Below are 20,952 nucleotides of genomic sequence, written 5' to 3'. Positions count from 1 at the left end.
AAATGTTTGATGGGATTATTGCTGTAATTTTTTTTGTCAGTCGGATTAGAGGGACAATAGTGCTGAGTACCAGGCAGTTAGCGAGTTGGGTACTACCAATGCATTAACTACAGAAGCGGAGGGAATATATATACACACACACACACACACACACACCAAAGAAACGCTACCCCTTTGCCATTACAAATGAATATCTTCTGTCTTCTTTTCTCTCTCTCTCTCCCTCCCAGGTCTCTGTTTATCATGCTGGACAGTCTAAGTTACTGGGATGCGTCGGCCAGCGCAGTGAGCCGGGCCTGGCTCAACCAGGTGCTCCAGAGACACGACATCGCCCGCGTCCTGGAGCCCCTCCTGCTGCTGCTTCTGCACCCCAAGACCCACCGTGTGTCCATCCAGCGGGTCCAGGCCCAGCGCCACTGGGCCCAGGAGGTCCCTAACCACAACGACCAGGCCGAACAGGACACCTCAGAACCCATCTACATGAGGGACTCGGGAGTCTGTGACAGTGAGTAGAGGGGTGGTGGTCGTGAAGAGATACAGGACAGTGCAGGATTTTGTTCCAGCCCAGCACTAATAGATTCAACACTCATCTCATGATTGTTTAATGTTGGGCTGGAAGAAAAGTCTATAGCTCTAAAGGATCAGTGTCGTTTGGTGAACGTTGGTTTGGAGGGAATCTAGTTCTGTTCATTTCGACTCCCTAATTTATTTGCATAAACAGTATGTCACATCCTTTTCTCAGACTTCAGCCAGATGCCAGGGGACTCTCTGAAGTCAGGGCTCCGAGGGCTGCCATTGGGCGACATGGAGCCCTTCTGCCTGACAGTCAACCCTCTGAGTGACAGCCTGTCCCTGCTCAGCCTGAGCAGTGAGAACCTGGTGATGAGGGGTGACTGCCATCCTCCTGACCAGCAGGGGGAACCCCACCACCACGGCTCTGAGTCCAGCAGCTCGCACTCCTCCTCCATAGACAATGGCAGCTTTGAGGAGCCAGACAGCACCTGCAGCACAGTGAACGGATGTGGTTCCGACCAAGTCCCTTTCCTTATAGAGTCAGACAGTATGGTTCCTGATGAGGAGGGTTCACTAGAAGAGGCTGTGTTGTCAGTGTTAAATGAGTTGATAGACAGGGTGGTGGGTATGGGAGAGGAGGAGGGGCCACCTGAAACACCGTCCCCCTCTGAAGCGTGGGCGCAGACGGACTCCGATAGCTCCTCGTCAGATACGCCGACCGGTCTTCTGCTCGATTCAGGCCCCCACGCCCCCTCTCACCGCCTTGAGATGTTAGCGGGTGGCACCCTGGGGTTCTTCCATGTCACCCCACCGGACCAGACAGGGGAGGAGGGGGAGAGGCACCACGAGGTCATCACTCGCCACAGCTCGTCCCCCTCCATCGTTACCCTACAGGATAGCTCGGGCCCGGCCACCCCTCACGACCGGAGCCTCCGTTTGGACGTTGTGGACCAGCGGGCCCGTAAGCGCTCCCACAGCAGCACCCAGCTCAGCCTCAAGGGGAAGATCATGGAGCGTCTGCAAGACAAGTCCCCCGGCGCAAAGCCCAAAGTGAAGAAGAGCAAGAGGAAGGACGAGGAGAGGCAGAGGAAAGCTGTGCAGGCCGAGAAGCTCCGGCCGCCCAGCATCTTCTTCGGAGACAGCCTGGATCTGGAGAACTGGTACAGCTGCGGAGAAGGTGAGGTGTCCGAGATCGAGAGTGACACCGGCTCGCCCAGTGGGGTTGGAGACGTGAGCGGGGACAATGGTCCCAACGGGAGAGTGGGGCATAGAGCTTCTGCCTCACCGCCTCGGTTCAACATCCACCCCCTCTACCAGCACGTGCTGCTCTACCTGCAGCTGTACGACTCATCCCGCGCGCTGCACGCCCTTTCGGCCATTGCCGCCATGCTGCGGGCGGTGCCATCGGACTTCGTGGACGCCATCTCCACCACCAGCATCAACAACACCTACACACCCCAGCTGTCACTGCTGCAGAACCTGCTGGCACGCCACCGCGTCTCCGTCATGGGCAAGTCATATTTTTTTTAGATCCATAAATACACAGTTAAACACAAATTAACTAAACAATTCAAACGTATTCCAGAGGTGTAAGTTGTGCTGGATAAGAGCTACCCTAAAAGCCATACAATCGGATGTTTCTTGTTATTAGAATGTAGAATAATGTGGTGTTCAATCTCCTTCTCCTCCCAGGTAAGGACTTCTACTGCCCCATCTCCCAGGACAGCCACTCCCACTCGTTCCGCAGCGCCATGTTCCTAGAGATCATCATCTCCCTCTGCCTCTACTTCCTGCGCTCCTACTACTCTGCCCACGTGGGCACGGCTGCCACCGACCTGGCGGGCAACCGGGCCATGCAGCTGACCAGCTTGGAGGTCCTCACCCTCCTCTTCAGCGAGCTGTCCAAGGTGACCGGCGGCTCGGCCAAAGGCTTTACCAGCTTCATCAGCGACGTGCTGTCCAAGTGTAAGGTCCAGAAGGTGGTGCTCCACTGCCTGCTCTCCTCCATCTTCTCGGCCCAGAAGTGGCACGAGCAGCGGGCGGCCTCCGTCAACGTGGCCTCCCAGGAGGAGGGTCTCTCAGAGGACAGTGTCATCAACCTCTCAGAAGATCAAATGGACGGCTGCAGCGCCGTTCAGTCTCAGCTGCTGAGGCTTCTCCAGAGCCTGGTGGTGCTGGAGCACAGGGTCCTAGTGCCCGCCGAGGAGGGCGCCGACGGGGGGCCCGTGGTCGTCCCGGGGGGTGTAACATTAGGGGGTGTAACGTTAGGGACTGGGAGCGGGGCAGGGTCGGGCTTCGAACTGCTGGGAGGCGAGGTGGAGCACATGAACCCACAGCAGCCAATGACGTCGCTGCAGTACCTTCACGGGCAGCCTATCACGGCGCAGGGCATGTTCTTGTGTGCGGTGATCCGGGCGCTGCACCAGCACCACGCGTGTAAGATGCACCCGCAGTGGATCGGCCTGATCACGGCCACGCTGCCCTATATGGGCAAGGTACTGCGCAGGGTGGTGGCCTCGGTCACACTGCAGCTCTGTAGGAACCTGGATAACCTCATTCAGCAGTACCGCTATGAGACCGCCATCACAGACACCAGGTAACTGCTATAGGATAGTTTCTTATAGGCGCATATGAGCTAGGCATTTTGAGATGGTGCTGAGACATCCATATCCACCCATCCATCAGTACTGGTTAGTGGCTGTATTGAAGGGTTTGTATGTGTTTTTAGGTCTACCTACTTAAGTTGAATGCACTGATTGTAAGTCACTCTGGATGAAAGTGTCTGATAAATAACTGAAGTGTAAAAGTGGGAATATTGTTGTACCAGGATCTGGTGTGAAGACAATTACAAGCAGATTGTTAGTAACCAGGTTTCCATCCAAACGTTTCATGAATTACCTGAAGTCACGACCGGGCTAATAGAAACAGGAAATGTTGGGACAATTTCATAAATGTCGGGGGACAATTGGTTGATTCGACATGGTGGGACCTTTTTGTGTCAGTAAAATGTGGATTTATGCGCAAATATTTGATATAATAACCAAAGTAAACTTGGAGTCACGCGATGGATGATATGTTGTGTGGTCCTCCCACTACCACTCGTAGAAAGCATGCAGTTTATTAGGCTACAGATGAAATAAGTTATGATGAACTTCAAAAGGTTGGTGAAAGTGCACGGTGATGAGCTTGGTGCGCCTTTACAATAAATATCATTCGTCTTATTCTGGTGACATGATAATTGATGCTTGGCTGCCATTTGACAAATAAAACTGATCTTCATAATAATGTCATCATATAGGTATCTGCAAACTGTTGTCTACAGCGCACGTGCCAAGACCATAGTGGGCACATTTGCTATTTAACAGTTTTTGTGACAGTTCTTTTATAACGATTTTTGAGTATTCACCTGAAAATCTGTCGCCTATTGGATGAACCTAGCTAGTGAAGTGAAGTATGAGGATGAATTGGTTAATTGAAGTACATATCCATGGCAATAGATTTACAGCTGCTTTGTAGCAGAGGGTTTGTTTGTAAGAAATTGATGCTGCCACAAAGTGATGCTGCCACAAAATGGCTCTCTTGACCAGCAGTTGCCTCAAATTACCCACCTTTGACTAATGACTTAGTAGATTCTACATTGTTACTGTATATTCTATGACAACATGAATTGTTTGCAGCAAAATATTTTTTTTTATACCAAACGGCGACTATTCATTTATACTTTCCCCACTATCCCTCTTCCAGACCTCAGTGGATGGCCCTGTGCATCCCGCCAGATTTGATTCTAACAGTACTGGAAGGAGTGACAGCCATCATCCACTACTGTCTACTGGACCCATCCTCCCAGTATCACCAGGTGAGGGCGCTAGTCAGCCACGCTGCTGCTAAATGGCATATATTATTAGACAGACATGTCATATCTGCATTGATTTAATGCTGATGTCACATATTTACACATCGATAGACCCCCTTCATTGCATGCACGCACTCTGACTCATTCCTCCCTACATCTTCTCAGAGAGCTATGTGTGCTTGTTCTTTTCCATCATTTTATGTATTTGTATGTATTTTACTCTGTCACAGGATTTGCGTGTGCTGACAGTGCCTCGTGAAAGTCTGCTCACCTCTTGCACAGTCTTCACAATTTGCTGCCTTAAAATTGTATCTAAAGAGTATGACATTATCTGTACAGATCTACACAACCTACTACAGCATTTTCAAAGTGAAAGAAAATTATAGGACATTTTCCCAAATTAATAAATAAAAAAATACAATGTCTTGATTGCCTCACACTCCAGAGTTAATAGTTGGTGGAAGCACCTTTGGCAGCCATTAAAGCTGGAAATCATTCTGAATAAGATTTTACCAACTTTGCACTTAGGGCAACATATATCCATTGTTATTGTCAAAATTGCTCAAGCTCAGTGTATTTGGTTGGGAGTCATTGATGGACAGCAATATTCAAACCGTGATTGCTATTATCATGGCTTTTGTGGTAGCAGCATCAAGTTATGGGTATGCTTGTCACCGGCAGGGACTGGGAGGTTTGTCATGATCAAAATAAATATGAAAGAAGCAAAGCCCAGGTAAAAACATTAGAGGGAAACCCAAAAGAGGGGTTTCTCTACCCTGGGATAGAGTTTTATTTTTCAGTGTGACAATTACACAAGCTTTAATGCCGAAGACACACCAGAATGGCTTTCCCAAGAGGTGGTGAGTGTTCCTGAACAGTCCAGTCTCAGTCCTGACTTGAAAATCTGCTTGGAAATGTAGAGACAAGGTTTGAATATTGCTGTCCATCTATGTCTCCCATCCACATTTACTGAGTTGAGCAATTCAAAAAAAAATATATGCCTGCCAATGGTGTTTCCACCAAGTGTTAACCCTGGGGTGTGAGGACAATACATCTTCCTTTTACATTTTTTTATGAATTTGTTCATGTTTCTATCATTTTTCTTTAACTTTGAAAATGTGGAGTAGGTTGTGTATGTTGGTAGGGTGAAAAAATCAAATGTAATCCCTTTTCAGATGTAATTTTAAGGCAACTAAACATGAAGACTGCAAGGGGTGTGCAGACTTTAACCAGTGACTGTATCTCCATGTCCCTATCTCTCCTCTCAGCTGCAGGCGAGTGTAGACCAGAAGCACCTGGCGGAGGCTCGCTCAGGGATCCTGTCCATCCTCCACACCATCATGTCCTCCGTCACCCTGCTGTGGAGCGTCCTGTACCAGGCCGACTGCTCTGACCGGCCAGCCGCCGCCTCCGCTGCATCCACTTCCAACATCAACCTGGGATCCACCAAGGTACTGCGTCTACACCCTGACCCTAAGCCTTTTCACAGTACTGAATCGAACTAAGGCGAGCCGAACCAAGCTGTACTGAGCTGCTCTGGTTACTCATCCATCCAGAGTTGCTGGAACTGTGCTGAAATGGACAATGTGATAATAGCCAGCACAGTTCAGTCTGGGTCTACACGATACTGTGAAAAGAGTGCCTGCAGTTGATACCCAGATCATTGTTCTTCAATATAATCAAAACAAAGTTTTTCTTGGTAGTGGACACAGTTTAGCAGGTGTCATAGTGGATGCAGCAAAATGCCTATGTTACTAGCTCGTAAATATCCTGCTCCTATGCCCCCTACAGGATGTGCAGGCTTTTGTTTCAGCCCAGTACTCCTGATTTGAGGATTTGGCGAAGTATCCATTAGCGCTGGACTGGAACAAAAGCTTGCACAACATGTGTGTTTCCCCAGGACCATAACATTGTTGAAGGAGGATGGACCGTCCACTGCCCGTCGGCCTGGTCTTATTTCTGACACTGCGTAGAGCGCTCAATCGATCCTCTTTCTCCTCAGAACTTGCGTCAGCAGATCCTGGAGCTGCTAGGACCCATCTCCATGAACCATGGAGCTCACTTCATGGCAGCTATCGCCTACGTGTGGAACGAGAGGAAGCAGGTCAAGACCACTACCGCTTACAAGGTAAGCTCCAGAAACCAACATGACAGAAACCCTTACTAAACACATACATTTTGTGGTTAATGGCAGGGCGCAGAGGTCTCTTACCCCGTGTGTGTGTGTGTGTGTGTGTGTGTAGGTGATCCCCACTGCCAGTGAGGAGCAGCTGTTGCTGGTGGAGCTGGTACGGTCGGTCAGCGCCATGAGGACTGAGACCGTGATGCAGACGGTCAAAGAGGTCCTGAAGCAGCCGCCGGCCATTGCCAAAGAGAAGGTTGGTGCTGCGGTCTCCCAATAGCCTGCAATCTAAACTGGCATGCTCTGTTTTACCGTTGAAACAAGGCATATTCGTTTCCCAATACATACCCTTAGAACACACTGTGCTACGCTAACCTTGTTACAGTTTATGACTATGTAAAAAGCTGCACGACTCCTAGCCTCCTGCTTGCGTTAGTCCGAATTCACTCTAATGTCGGTCCTCTGTTACTATTACATGTTACCATTAAGCTGGGACCGAGAGATTTAAAAACAGCTTTTATCTCAATGCCATCAGACTGCTAAACAGCCATCACTAAGTCAGAGAGGCTGCTGCCTACACTGAGACCCAATCACTGGACACTTTAATAAATGGATCACTCGTCACTTTAAACAATGCCACTTTAATAATGTTTACATATCTTACATTACTCATATCACATGTATATACTGTGTTTTATACCATCTACTGCACCTTGCCTATGCCGCTCGGCCATCGCTCATCCGTATACTTATATGTACATATTGTCATTCACCCCTTTAGATTTATGTGTATTAAGTAGTTGGTGAGGAATTGTTAGAGTACTTGTTAGATAATACTGCACTGTCAGAACTAGAAGCACCAGCATTTCGCTACACTCGCATTAACATCTGCTCACCATGTGTATGTGACCAATAAAATTAGATTTTGATTTGATTGGACAGATACCATGTTATTGTTACAGTATATCAAAGTAAACTGGCAGCTTCCCTGCCACAACCTCATTATGTTCTAATGAAATGTAATGTAGTCCAGTGTCACCTCTTCCTCAACCCTCTCTCCCCCTCTCTCACTCGTCTTCCCTCTTTCTCACCGTAGAAGCATCTGTCTCTGGAGGTGTGCATGCTGCAATTCTTCTATGCCTACGTTCAGAGGTGAGACCAACTGCCCTCCTCCACCTGTCTGTCAAGTGTGTTGAGCATAGGTAGCAAATATATGAGATGTTGGCAATGAAAATCCATGTGAATCCTAAAACAATCAATTAGTTTGAGTTTCACCTCTTTTGTAGTTTAGTTCATGCGATGTCATGTTTAGTTTGACATTTTTGTATGTCAAGTGTGTTGATCGTTTAGAATACAATTGATTTAATTTCAGATAATTTCATTACTTCGATAGTCTAATTCATTGAGTTCTGTAGCGTTACTATTATTGTTACGAAACTGATTATAAAGGTATCGGACTTAAATTATTACTTGACCCATCATTAGAACATTGTTTGTGACTGTATCTTGCCTGTCGGTCCATGTAGGATCCCTGTGTCCGGTCTGGTGGACAGTTGGCCGTCTCTGCTGGCCCTACTGAAGGACTCGGTACAGCTGGGGCTGCCTGCTCCTGGACAGTTCCTCATACTGGGGTTAGACCACACACACACACCAGCTCCCGGGGTGGCGCAGCGGTCTAAGGCACTGCATCTCAGTGAAAGAGGCGTCACTACTGTCCTTGGTTCGAATCCAGGCTGTATCACATCCGGCTGTGATTGGGAGTCCCATAGGACGCCATACAATTGGCCCAGTGTCGCCCGGGTTTGGGCGGGGTAGGCAGTCATTGTAAATAAGAATTGGTTCTGAACTGACTTGCCTAGTTAAATAAAATAAATATAAATTATACCAGGCACTACCTCTAGTGATCAAGCTACCGAAGACCAGTCAATTTCAATAAGGGGATGAAGACACAAGGATACATTTAAGCAATAAGGTCCGAGGAGGTGTGGTATATGGCCAATATACCACGGCTAAGGGGTGTTCTTACGCGCAATGCAACGCCTGGACACACCCCTTAGCCGTGTTATATTGACCATATACCACAAATGCCCAGGTGCCTTATTACTATTATAATCTGCTTACTGAAGTAATTAAAGCACCTGATATACCACAGCCTTCAGCCAATCAGCATTCAGGGCATTCAGGGCTCGAATTAGCTAATTGGAGGAGGAGGGAGAATCTTGCAAGCTATCGTTGACACTGCTGGATACGTGGATATCCACGTGACGTTGTGAGCCTGTTGTTTGGAAGCTACAACCACAAAGGGGAAGAGCTCTGCGATTCCTTACTATATAACTGAGCTTTACAACACTCTCGGAGACTCTGCCCTCTCTCCCTTCCAACATCACTCCCGTCCCCTTATCTACGCTGTACATATGCAGCTACCAGACTAACCTATCCATCTGTCTCTTCCCCAGAGTTCTGAATGAGTTCATCCTCAAGAACCCGAACCTGGAGAGCAAGAAGGACCAGCGGGAGCTGCAAGTAAGCCTCAGTCCCATGCAAAAGGATTCACTATTTATTTTGTCTTAAAGATGACATTCACAATTATCTCCTAGAAAATATAAGATAATATTCATTGGGGTAAGCCCCATCGAGGACCACTTCGGAATCAAGTGTTTTGAATAATACTTGAATGTGCTATCTTCTGGGAATACAATGTACATATTGCTGAACATGTTTTTACCCAAATAAATTCAATTCAAGAGTTCCGTTCCATTATTTACCCCAGCATACCAATTGGATTGAAGCAATGTATTGGGCATGCGTTTTACTTAAGTGGTATGGCAGTATTGTAATGAAGCCAGTATGATTATTCACTGTCTGTGTCCGTGTGTGTGTGTGCAGGATGTGACCCACAAGGTGGTGGAGGCCATCGGAACCATCGCAGGCTCCTCTCTGGAGCAGACCACGTGGCTGAGGAGGAACCTGGAGGTCAAGGCGTCGCCACAGATCGTGGTGGACGGGACCAGCCTGGAGCAAGACGTAGAGGGTAGGAGCGATGAGAGGACCCTGGCTGTCTGTGCTAGTTGTGTACAATACGTCAGCTTCATGTTCATTGGGGCACCAAATTCTTATTGGACAAGTCCAGCGAAGTCCCTCCCTGATTCAGTCCGTTTTCCTCCATTTGGCCCCTAATGAACACACCCTTAATCAGGAATGTGCCGATTTCAGAGGTGTTTCTTGTGTGACAATGTATGGCTGTGTTTCAATATCCACACTATCATACCACTTACAATGACCTGATGTATTGGGAATGCATTCAAAATGGTAGGTTATGTTAGTGTGGACATTTGATTGTGCTCACGTATAAGCGTGCGTCTGCATGTGTGTCTGCTGCATATGATGTGCCACTAATCGCGTGTGTGTGTTTCAGATCTAATGCTCACAGTGATGGAGGCGTCCAGCTTCACTCCATCTGTGTACAGCGTTCACGCCCTCACACTGCTAGCGGAGGTAAAACACCAAGCGCTCTGCTCTGTCTGGCCGCCTTGTCTGTCGGGGTGTGTCCGTCCATCCGTGCGTCCTCTCTACTCACGGCTACCAACAGCCTTGCTTCTGCTATTGGGACCCACACACAGTCGACTCGCACTCAGCTGATTTACGATCAGCTCTCCCTCCCCAAGCCCAACCTCAATCACTATTAGCAAAGCAATAAATCCTTCTCTGGCCACAGTCGCTGTTGAAGCCAAATATAAACCGGAGCCACTGACTGTGCCTCTCTTGCTTTAGTGTTATAAACAGCCCTCCCTCTCTTCCCGTTGTTTAAGCTTATGTCACTCATGTTTACTTGTTTACCTGTTTACTCATTGCGGTGCGTGAGTGTTTATTGGTCGCTTTATGTCTGCTGTAGCGCACGGATGTATCTTTAAAGCAATATCGCAATGTGCTAGGTTTTATAGTACTTTTTAGGGTAGCACGCTGTTTCCATGTATCCTATCTGAACAGTGCCGAGTATTGAGAGTAGCGGTTGTGTGTTGTCAGGTGCTGGCCCATCTCCTAGACATGGTGTTCTACAGTGACGAGAAAGAGAGGGTGATACCTCTACTGGTGAACATTATGCACTATGTCGTGCCCTACCTCCGCAACCACAGGTAGGGATGGACCAGCCAATACACTACACTCCTCCGCTAGAGCCTTGAGCACTCCCGGCTCCTCAGTTACTAAATAACATGCCCATGAGATCTGCCTAGGAAACACTCCCACGCTGTATGACTAGGGCCCGGTATTTCCTGGTCTGGTCATGTCTGGGTCCTATCTCTAATGTGCACTGTGTCTCTGTGCCCTCTTCCTTGGCAGTGCCCACAACGCCCCCAGCTACCGGGCATGTATCCAGCTGCTGAGCAGCCTGAGTGGGTACCAGTACACCCGGCGGGCCTGGAAGAAAGAAGCCTTCGACCTCTTCATGGACCACACCTTTTTCCAGATGGATTCCTCCTGTGTCAGCCAGTGAGTTGACAATTGTTGAGTGTGTGTGGGGGAGGGGACAGGGGTTTGTGTATTATTGTTATATGTGCTTCATATAATAGGATTCTATCTGACATCCTCTCCTGCATTTTCCAGTTGGAGAGCCATCATTGATCATCTTATGACCCACGACAAGACCACGTTTAGAGATCTTATGAGTAAGTATAATTAGTAGCCTGATTCTTCTAAATGAGAATTTCTGTGTGTAGTTGTATGTGAGGTTTACAGGTAAATATATGGGTCGACTTTATATTATAACTGTTATAGTATAGTATTTAAGGCGTGTGTGTGTGTGTCTGCAGCTCGTGTGGCGGTGGCTCAGAGCAGCTCTCTGAATCTGTTCTCTAACCGAGACGCAGAGCTGGAGCAGAGAGCCATGCTGCTCAAACGCCTGGCCTTCACCATCTACAGCAGCGAGGTGGACCAGTACCAGAAATACCTACCTGACATACAGGGTAAACACGTACATGCAGACAGGCACGCACGCAAACACCCCCCCTCCAAGCTTACAAACACACACTACTAAGACACAAACACACACATCCTTCTGTTTTCAAATATTTACACACACAGCGGATGGTGTATTGACTTGCATGAGTGCGTGTTTCCCCCATCAGAGCGGCTGGTGGAGAGTCTGCGTCTGCCCCAGGTGCCCATCCTCCATGCCCAAGTGTTCCTGTTCTTCAGAGTTCTACTGCTGCGTATGTCTCCTCAACACCTCACCTCACTGTGGCCCACCATGATCACTGAACTGGTGAGAGAGAGCTAGAGCACGCTACAGAACACACACCGCACTTAGTCACACACAGACACAAGCGCCATCTGCCGATGGGCAGCCTGATGAAGGCCTACGCCAAGCCTCAAACACCTCTGCGTTTGTTTGTCCCGCTGTTTATAAATATTTTGATAGAATTTCCAAGAGATAATGTCGGCTTTTTAAGTGAAGTAATGGGTGTCTTGATTGGATAAATAAGCCCAACTGTTGTTCTTGCAATACTTTTTCGATTACTGAGTTGTGGCGATCATCCCCTTTGTCTCGAACTACTGTACTATAGATCGTCGACCAAGGTAATAGATCGTTATATATAATCCTAACAGTGTGTGGCTTTTTTCCTATTTACTTACCTATGTATTCCCTCCCTCTCAGGTTCAGGTATTTTTACTCATGGAGCAGGAGCTTACTGCAGATGAGGACATGTCAAGGTAACTGTCAATCCACCAAATGGGAGTGGACATTGATTAATACATGACAGTGAGAGAATGTGTGTTTTTCCTGCCATAGAAATGATGTGCCGTGATGATGATGATGATGATGATGGATTGGATTTATTGAGTTTCAGGTGCTCAACACGCTTTAGATTGTATGGTGGGGAAACTTCCACTACCAATGTGTATCCTCAACCTGTAGGGCTGGTTTCCTGGACACAGATTAAGAGTAGACCTGAATTTAAACGCATGTTCAATGGAGATTCTCAGTTTGACAGAAAGTGCATTTGAATCCAGGGCTAGGTTTAATCTGTGTCCAGGAAACTGGTCCGTTCCGTCTGAGTCTATGCCGTGTGTATGCGTTGGTCATGTTTCCATCTGGGTTTGACCTGTAGGACGTCGGGTCCATCGGTGGCTGGCCTGGAGACCACCTACTCTGGAGGGAACGGTTTCTCCACCTCCTACAACAGCCAGCGCTGGCTCAACCTCTACCTGTCTGCCTGCAAACTGCTGGACCTGGCCCTGGCACTGCCCTCCGAGAGCCTGCCCCAGTTCCAGATGTGTGTACTAGCCCACTACTCCTGCCTGGGTTCATACACTCGCATGCAGTACATTCATCTGAAGACTGTATAATGCACACTGCACTCTCTCCTTTAGATTTGTTTTTGGAAGGTTATAAAAGGTTTAAGCACAGATTGTGTTTCAGAACACATGAAAGTATGTCGCATCACTATTACCCAGTGAGGTCCTCAAGCCTTTTCACACGTTTTGTACTGAACGAAATCATTCAGTGATAGCTCCTATATTTTCCTGTCACTTTGTCCTTTCTGTCATACATTGTGTGTGTTTTTTTGTTCAGAAGTGTGAAAAGGATTGTGTGTGTGTAAAGTTTGGGCATTGGTTGTGTTCTTTCTTAGGTACCGCTGGGCCTTTATCCCCGAGGCATCTGATGACTCGGGCCTGGAGGTGAGACGCCAGGGGACCCACCAGAGAGAGTTCAAACCCTACGTTGTCCGACTAGCCAAGCTGCTGAGGAAACGAGCCAAGGTAACTGCTCTGGTCTACCTTCAAAGCAACATAATGCAAGGCTAGACATAGACCCACATTAGCAAAAGTGACCAATCGCAATGACCTTGGTAACTTTAGCTATTACTGACATTTGGGACAACTTAGTGTACCCCTAAGGTCAGTAGTTTAGCAGCCTGAAAATCTTTTCCGAAGGCCATCAGTGGGTGAACATCAGCTGCAGTCCCCGCGGTGTGTTCCAGGGGACACCTGCCGGTGGTCCAGAGTGAGGCAGTCTTTCACGATTCAACATGTAGAATCTTGGATGAGCGTCAGGGATAACTTCACACCCTTGAGCCAATGGGAGCGCTAGGGCGCTTTCCCCACGTGACAACAAAAATTAAACTTGAGAAATGTAAATGTCAGCTGCTAATTTGAAAAAGAAAAAAATTCTGGCAGGCAATCAAGTCAGATAATGGCACACCAACAAAGCACATAAAGTTGAAGTCGGAAGATTACATATACTTAGGTTGGAGTCATTAAAACTAGTTTTTCAACCACTCCACACATTTCTTGTTAACAAACTATAGTATTGGCAAGTCGGTCTACTTTGTGCATGACACAAGTAATTTTTCCAACAATTGTTTACAGACAGATTATTTCACTTATAATTCATTGTATCACAATTCCACTGGGTCAGAAGTTGACGCACTAAATTGTCTGTGCCTTTCCAGAAAATCATGTCATGGCTTTAGAAGCCTCTGATAGGCTAATTGACATAATTTGAGTCAATTGGAGGTGTACCTGTGGATGTATTTCAAGGCCTACCTTCAAACTCAGTGCCTCTTTGCTTGACATCATGGGAAAATCAAAAGAAATCAGCCAAAACCTCAGGAAAGAAAATTGTAGACCTCCACAAGTCTGGTTAATCTTATGGAGCAATTTCCAAACACCTGAAGATACCACGTTCATCTGTACAAACAATAGTACGTAAATACAAACCATATAAAACCATTTTTGGAGAACTGTTCTCTGGTCTGATGAAACAAAAATAGAACTGTATGGCCAAAATGACCATTGTTACGTTTGGAGGAATAATGGGGAGGATTGCAAGACCATCCCAATCGTGAAGCACAGGGGTGGCAGCATCATGTTGTTGGGGTGTTTTGCTGCAGGAGGGACTGGTGCACTTCACAAAATAGATGGCATCATGATGTTTGAAAATTCTGGATATACTGCAGCAACATCTCAAGACATCATTAAAGCTTGGTCGCAAATGGGTCTTCCAAATGGACAATGACCCCAAGCATACTTCCAAAGTTGTGGCAAAATGGCTTAAGGACAAGAAAGTCAAGGTATTGGAGTGGCCATCACAATGCCCTGACCTCAATCCCATAGTAAATTTGTGGGCAGAACTGAAAATGTGTGCGTGAGCAAGGAGGCCTACAAACCTGACTCAGTTACACCAGCTCTGTCAGGAAGAATGGGCCAAAATTCACCCAACTTATTGTGAGATGCTTGTGGAAGGCTACTCGAAACGTTTGTCCCAAGTTAAACAATGTAAAGGCAATGCTACCAAATTATAATTGAGTGTATGTGAACTTCTGACCCACTGGGAATGTGATGAAAGAAATCAAAGCTGAAATAAATTCTTTCTCATTCTTTCTCTTATTCTGACATTTCACATTCTTAAAATAAAGTGGTGATCCTAACTGACCTAAGACCGGAATCTTTTACCAGGATGAAATGTCAGGAATTGTGAAAAACTGAGCTAACATGTCTGGCTGAGGTGTATGTAAACTTCCGACTTCAACTGTATATATATAATGCCGAGATCGTGGTGATCCTAACTGTCCTAAGACAGGGAATTTTTACTAGGAATTGTTAAAAACTGAGTTTTAAATATATTTGGCTAAGGTGTATGTAAACTTCCGACTTCAACTGTCCTCTCACTGTCAACTGGGTTTATTTTCAGCAAACTTAATGTGTAAATATTTGTATGAACATAAGATTTAACAACTGAGACATAAACTGAACAAGTTCCACAGACATGTGACTAACAACAATTGAATTATGTGTCCCTGAAGAAAGGGGGGATCCAAAGTAACAGTCGGTATCTGGTGTGGCCACCAGCTGCATTAAGTACTGCAGTGCATCACCTCCTCATGAACTACACCAGATTTGCCAGTTATTGCTATGAGATGTTACCCCACTCTTCCACTAAGGCACCTGCAAGTTCTCTGACATTTCTGGGGGGAATTGGTCCTAGCCCTCACCCTCCGATCCAGCAGTTCCCAGACATGCTCAATGGGATTGAGATCCGGGCTCTTCGCTGGACATGGCAGAACACTGACATTCCTGTCTTGCAGGACATCATGCACAGAACGAGCAGTATGGCTGATGGCATTGTCATGCTGGAGGGTCATGTCAGGATGAGCCTGCAGGAAGGGTACCACATGAGGGAGGAGGATGTCTTCCCTGTAACGCACAGAGTTGAGATTGAGCTTGTCATTGCAGGCAGTCTGATGATGTTGACACACCGACCCAGACCATGACGGACCCTCCACGTCCAAATTGATCCCGCTCCGGAGTACAGGCCTTGGTGTAACGCTCATTCCTTTGACGATAAACTCGAATCCGACCATCACCCCCGGTGAGACAAAACCGCGGCTTGTCAGTGAAGTGCACTTTTTGTCAGTCCTGTCTGGTCGAGCGACGGTGGGTTTGTGCTCATAGGCGACGTTGTTGCCAGTGATGTCTGGTGAGGACCTGCCTTACAACAGGCCTACAAGCCCTCAGTCCAGCCTCTCTCAGCCTATTGCGGACAGACTGAGCACTGATGGAGGGATTGTTCGTTCCTGGAGTAACTTGGGCAGTTGTTGTTGCCGTTCTGTACCTGTTGCGCAGGTGTGATGTTCAGATGTACCGATCCTCTGCAGGTTTTGTTACACGTGGTTTGCCACTGTGAGGACGATCAGCTGTCCGTCCTGTCTCCCTGTAGCGCTGATAAAATTAATCCCTTTTGATGATCTTCATATGGTGGCACTCAGAAGACATTCATTTGTTCGATAAAGTCTCTTTATATCCAAAAACCTCAGTTTTGTTTGTGTGTTTTCTTCAGTAATCCACAGGCTCAAACGCAGACAAAAAAATCAAAATTGTATCTGTAAAGTTCATAGAAACATGTCAAACGATGTTTATATTCAATAATCAGGTTGTTTTTAGCCTAAATTATCTATAATATTTCAACCGGACAATAAGATGGTCAATATAAAAGGTAAACAAGAAAGGCACTCTCTCGGGATTGCGCATGAAAAAGCTCTGTGAAACGGTAGGGTCCACTCATTCAGACTGGTCTTACTCTCTCATTTATCAGAATACAAGCCTGAAACAATTTCTAAAGACTGTTGACATCTAGTGGAAGGCATAGGAACTACAATTTGAGTCCTAAGTCGATGGATACAGTAATGGCATTGAATAGAAAACTGCAAAACCAACAAAAAAAACAACTTCCTGAATGGATTTTTCTCAGGTTTTCACCTGCCAAATCAGTTGTGTTATACTCACACTATTTTAACAGTTTTGGAAACTTTAGAGTGGTTTCTATCCAAATCTACCAGTTGTGTACATATCATATATTCTGGGCCCGAGTAGCAGGCCGTTTAATTTGGGCATGCTTTTAATCCAAAATTCCGAATGCTGCCCCCTACCCTAGAGAAGTTAAACCTTTTATAATGAAGATCTGTGAAGTTATTTGGATTTTTACGAATTATCTTTGAAAGACAGGGTCCTGAAAAAAGGACGTTTCTTTTTTTTGTTGAGTTTAATATGTGTAGTCATAGCTATATAAAATCACATCTCTTTGATCATTCTGCTGTCATCTGTTTCCATCCATTCCTTCGCATAGAAGAACCCAGAGGAGGACTGTTCCCTGCGTACTCTGTCCTGGGAACCGGGCCACCTCACCCTGACGCTCTACGTGATCCGCAGTATGGAGCAGCTCCTCCCTTTCTTCAACCTGCTCAGCCAGGTGTTCAACAGTAAGGCCAGCAGCCGCAATGCTGCCCCCAGCCACTCTGGGCCCTCCTTCCCCAACAAGGAGGGCAAGCTGGAGAGCCAAAAAGTGTTCTGGAGTCGGGCACGGCAGAACATTGAGGAGATGGTGGAGAAAGACTTTCTAGAGGGCCTTATCAAGACGTGAACACAGAGGGACAGAGGGAAATGTATTTTCCGAATGGAAATAAATTATTAAAAAGCACTAGTGAATACAACTCATCTTGTATATAAGGGAACATATTAGGGACATAAACCATGGGAACTAAAAATAAATCAAGTTTGTACATTTTATTTATTCTATTTATAATGACTGTATTTTACTTTCCAAAGGCTTTTAATTAATTGTATATACAGGGCAGCTGTAAAGACTAACTTACAGTTTGTGCAAGCCCTTTCTGGGACAATGTGAAGATGCTGTGCAATTCTATATTGTTGTGACTTACTGAATTAAAGACTTACCATGAGATCTTACATGCCATGTGTGTCTTGGTCTCACCCTCACCATGGACAGACAAGTTATTTGAAATGGTTTGAGCATCATAAAGAGTGGAAAGCACTTAAAGGTCCAGTGCAGTTGTTTTTATCTCAATATCACATGTTCTTACTGTGATTGTTTTCAATTAAAATTGTCGAAAAATATGAATAGCTTCTTGGCAAAGAGCAATTTCTCAAGCAAGAATTTCGCTAGGACTGTCTGGAAGTGGAGAGGGGAAAACTGAAAGCTAGCTGTTATTTGCGGAGAGGTTTGGAACTCTTTCTTATTGGTCTATTCACCAGTCAGGCCAAAAGTCTATCCCACCAAACAGGCTGATATTCACACTGTCTTTTCAAACTGCTCTCACACCAAAACTGTGGAAATATAAAACAGGAAAATCACTTTTTACTGCACTGGGCCTTTAACATGTTCTCTCTCTTATTGTACATAAATAGTCTGTGTGCCATTTGTATGCATAATTTCATGTATAGGGTTGGGGATGACTAATCGAATGAATAACTAGAATGTTGACACACATTTTGACCAGTTACATCCACCACTTTGTGAAATATGATATTAGATAGATTTGAAAAAGACAAACTACAATGAAATTAGTATATTAAGACGAATACATTCCTCTACAAGGTTTTGCAGCAGGAGGACTTTTTGGATGTCTTCCTCAAGCATGAAAACATCCTCACAAAGAGGGAGCGCTTGCGTGGTGTCTCCTGTGGTTGAGAGGTAGAATTTCTGGCAATATGTACAGTGCAAGGCAAGAGAGGGCAGACATGAACATAAATTGTGTCTATCAAACATTTCCCTCCCAACTTTTCTGTTTACTGTAATGACTGTCCATGTTGAGGCATTGGAAGTACAGTCGTGGCCAAAAGTTTTGAGAATGACGCAAATATTAATTTTCACAAAGTCTGCTGCCTCAGTTTGTATGATGGCAATTTGCATATACTCCAGAATGTTATGAAGAGTGATCAGAGGGATTGCAATTAATTGCAAAGTCCCTCTTTGCCATGCAAATGAACTGAATCAACAAAAACATTTCCACTGCATTTCAGCCCTGCCACAAAAGGACCAGCTGACATCATGTCAGTGATTCTCTCGTTAACACAGGTGTGAGTGTTGACAAGAACAAGGCTGGAGATCACTGTCATGCTGATTGAGTTCAAATAACAGACTGGAAGCTTCAAAAGGAGGGTGGTGCTTGGAGTCATTGTTCTTCCTCTGTCATCCATGGTTACCTGCAAGGAAACACGTGTCGTCATCATTGCTTTGCACAAAAAGGGCTTCACAGGCAAGGATATTGCTGCCAGTGAGATTGCACCTAAATCAACCATTTATCGGATCATCAAGAACTTCAAGGAGAGTGGTTCAATTGTTGTGAAGAAGGCTTCAGGGCGCCCAAGAAAGTCCAAGCACCAGGACCGTCTCCTAAGGTTTATTCAGCTGCGGGATCGGGGCACCACCAGTACAGAGCTTGCTCAGGAATGGCAGCAGGCAGGTGTGAGTGCATCTGCATGCACAGTGAGGCGAAGACCTTTGGAGGATGGCCTGGTGTTAAGAAGGGCAGCAAAGAAGCTACTTCTCTCCAGGAAAAACATCAGGGACAGACTGATATTCTGCAAAAGGTACAGGGATTGGACTGCTGAGGACTGGAGTAAAATCATTTTCTCTGATGAATCCTCTTTCCGATTGTTTGGGGAATCCGGAAAAAAGCTTGTCCGGAGAAGACATGGTGAGTGCTACCATCAGTCCTGTGTCATGCCAACAGTAAAGCATCCTGAGACCATTCATGTGTGGAGTTGCTTCTCAGCCAAGGGAGTGGGCTCACTCACAATTCTGCCTAAGAACACAGCCATGAATGAAGAATGGTACCAACACATCCTCCGAGAGCATCTTCTCCCAACCATCCAGGAACAGTTTGGTGACGAACAATGTCTTTTCCAGCATGACCGAGCACCTTGCCATAAGGCAAAAGTGATAACTAATTGGCTCGGGGAACAAAACATTGATATTTTGGGTCCATGGCCAGGAAACTCCCCAGACCTTAATCCCATTGAGAACTTGTGGTCAATCCTCAAGAGGCGGGTGGACAAACAAAACCCCCAAAATTCTGACAAACTCCAAGCATTGATTTTGCAGGAATGGGCTGCCATCAGTCAGGATGTGGCCCAGAAGTTAATTGACAGCATGCCAGGGCAGATTGCAGAGGTCTTGAAAAAGAATGGTCAGCACTGCAAATATTGACTCTTTGCATCAACTTCATGTAATTGTCAAAAATAGCCTTTGACACTTATGAAATGCTTGTAATTATACTTCAGTATTCCATAGTAACATCTGACAAAAATATCTAAAGACACTGAAGCAGCAAACTTAGTGAAAATTAATATTTTTCATTCTCAAAATTTTTGGCCACGACGGTACATTAAAGGCCCAAAACATTCTTGATTGGCAGATTAAAATGTAAAGATAGTTTCATTTTATGTACACAGTTAAACATAACCATATACTAAAGGGGTCTTATTGTATGGACTTACAAATTTAGTAGTCATCCTCGTGGACAATCTTTACCTGGTCCCATGCTGCCTCTGAGGCCTGGCTGTTATTTATATACTGTATATACAGTGCCTTCGGAAAGTATTCAGATCCCTTCACTGACATTTCCACATTTTCTTAGGTTACAGCCTAAATCATTTTTTTAACCTAATAAATCCACACACAATACTCCATAATGACAAAGCAAAAACAGTTAAAAAATGTTTTTTGTTAATTATCTTTAATAAAACTGATATCACATTTACATAACTATTCAGACCCTTTACTCAGTACTTTGTTAAAGCACCTTTGGCAGCGATTACAGATTCGAGTCTTCTTGGGTGTGACGTTAAAAGCTTGGCACACCTGTATTCGGGAAGTTTCTCCCATTTTTCCTTCAAGTCCGGGCTCGGGCTGGGCCACTCAATGACATTGAGACTTGTCCTGAAGCCACTCCTGCGTTGTCTTGGCTGTGTGCTTTGGGTCATTGTCCTGTTGCAAGCTGAACATTCGTCTCAGTCTGAGGTCCTGAGTGCTCTGAAGCAGGTTTTCATCAAGGATCTCTCTGTACTTTGCTCCATTCATCTTTGCTTCGATCCTGATTTGTCTCCCAGTTCCTGCCGCTGAAAAACATTCCCACAGCATGATGATGCCACCACCATGCTTCAA

The 20,952-nt window shown here is 45.9% G+C and overlaps 1 protein-coding gene across 5 annotated transcripts in view; it reads left to right on the top strand.

Moving 5' to 3' along the window:
* The window catches only part of LOC118367278 (protein dopey-1-like), a 38,850-nt gene extending 21,118 nt beyond the window's left edge, over nucleotides 1-17,732 (top strand). For 3 of the 5 annotated variants that reach the window (XM_052494074.1, XM_052494076.1, XM_052494073.1), the window contains 21 exons: nucleotides 231-505; nucleotides 743-2,023; nucleotides 2,206-3,109; nucleotides 4,258-4,369; nucleotides 5,635-5,817; nucleotides 6,369-6,494; nucleotides 6,610-6,744; nucleotides 7,585-7,640; nucleotides 8,015-8,119; nucleotides 8,945-9,011; nucleotides 9,375-9,519; nucleotides 9,904-9,983; nucleotides 10,512-10,621; nucleotides 10,827-10,976; nucleotides 11,091-11,152; nucleotides 11,297-11,449; nucleotides 11,612-11,748; nucleotides 12,142-12,197; nucleotides 12,596-12,760; nucleotides 13,118-13,247; nucleotides 17,113-17,732. In XM_052494074.1, the coding sequence (XP_052350034.1) occupies nucleotides 231-505; nucleotides 743-2,023; nucleotides 2,206-3,109; nucleotides 4,258-4,369; nucleotides 5,635-5,817; nucleotides 6,369-6,494; nucleotides 6,610-6,744; nucleotides 7,585-7,640; nucleotides 8,015-8,119; nucleotides 8,945-9,011; nucleotides 9,375-9,519; nucleotides 9,904-9,983; nucleotides 10,512-10,621; nucleotides 10,827-10,976; nucleotides 11,091-11,152; nucleotides 11,297-11,449; nucleotides 11,612-11,748; nucleotides 12,142-12,197; nucleotides 12,596-12,760; nucleotides 13,118-13,247; nucleotides 17,113-17,406 (4,726 nt within the window). In that variant the 3' untranslated portion in view covers nucleotides 17,407-17,732. Of the gene's footprint in view, nucleotides 1-230; nucleotides 506-742; nucleotides 2,024-2,205; nucleotides 3,110-4,257; nucleotides 4,370-5,634; nucleotides 5,818-6,368; nucleotides 6,495-6,609; nucleotides 6,745-7,584; nucleotides 7,641-8,014; nucleotides 8,120-8,944; nucleotides 9,012-9,374; nucleotides 9,520-9,903; nucleotides 9,984-10,511; nucleotides 10,622-10,826; nucleotides 10,977-11,090; nucleotides 11,153-11,296; nucleotides 11,450-11,611; nucleotides 11,749-12,141; nucleotides 12,198-12,595; nucleotides 12,761-13,117; nucleotides 13,248-17,112 lie in introns of those variants that run through there. The other 2 variants (XM_052494075.1, XR_008090310.1) reach the window with 2 other exon arrangements.
* Nucleotides 17,733-20,952: the final 3,220 nt, after the last annotated feature.

This window comes from Oncorhynchus keta, chromosome 34 (genome assembly GCF_023373465.1).
Source record: "Oncorhynchus keta strain PuntledgeMale-10-30-2019 chromosome 34, Oket_V2, whole genome shotgun sequence".
NCBI lineage: Eukaryota > Metazoa > Chordata > Actinopteri > Salmoniformes > Salmonidae > Oncorhynchus > Oncorhynchus keta.
The sequence above is the reverse complement of the archived record's forward strand: the minus strand, read 5'-3'. Positions and strand labels throughout refer to the sequence as shown.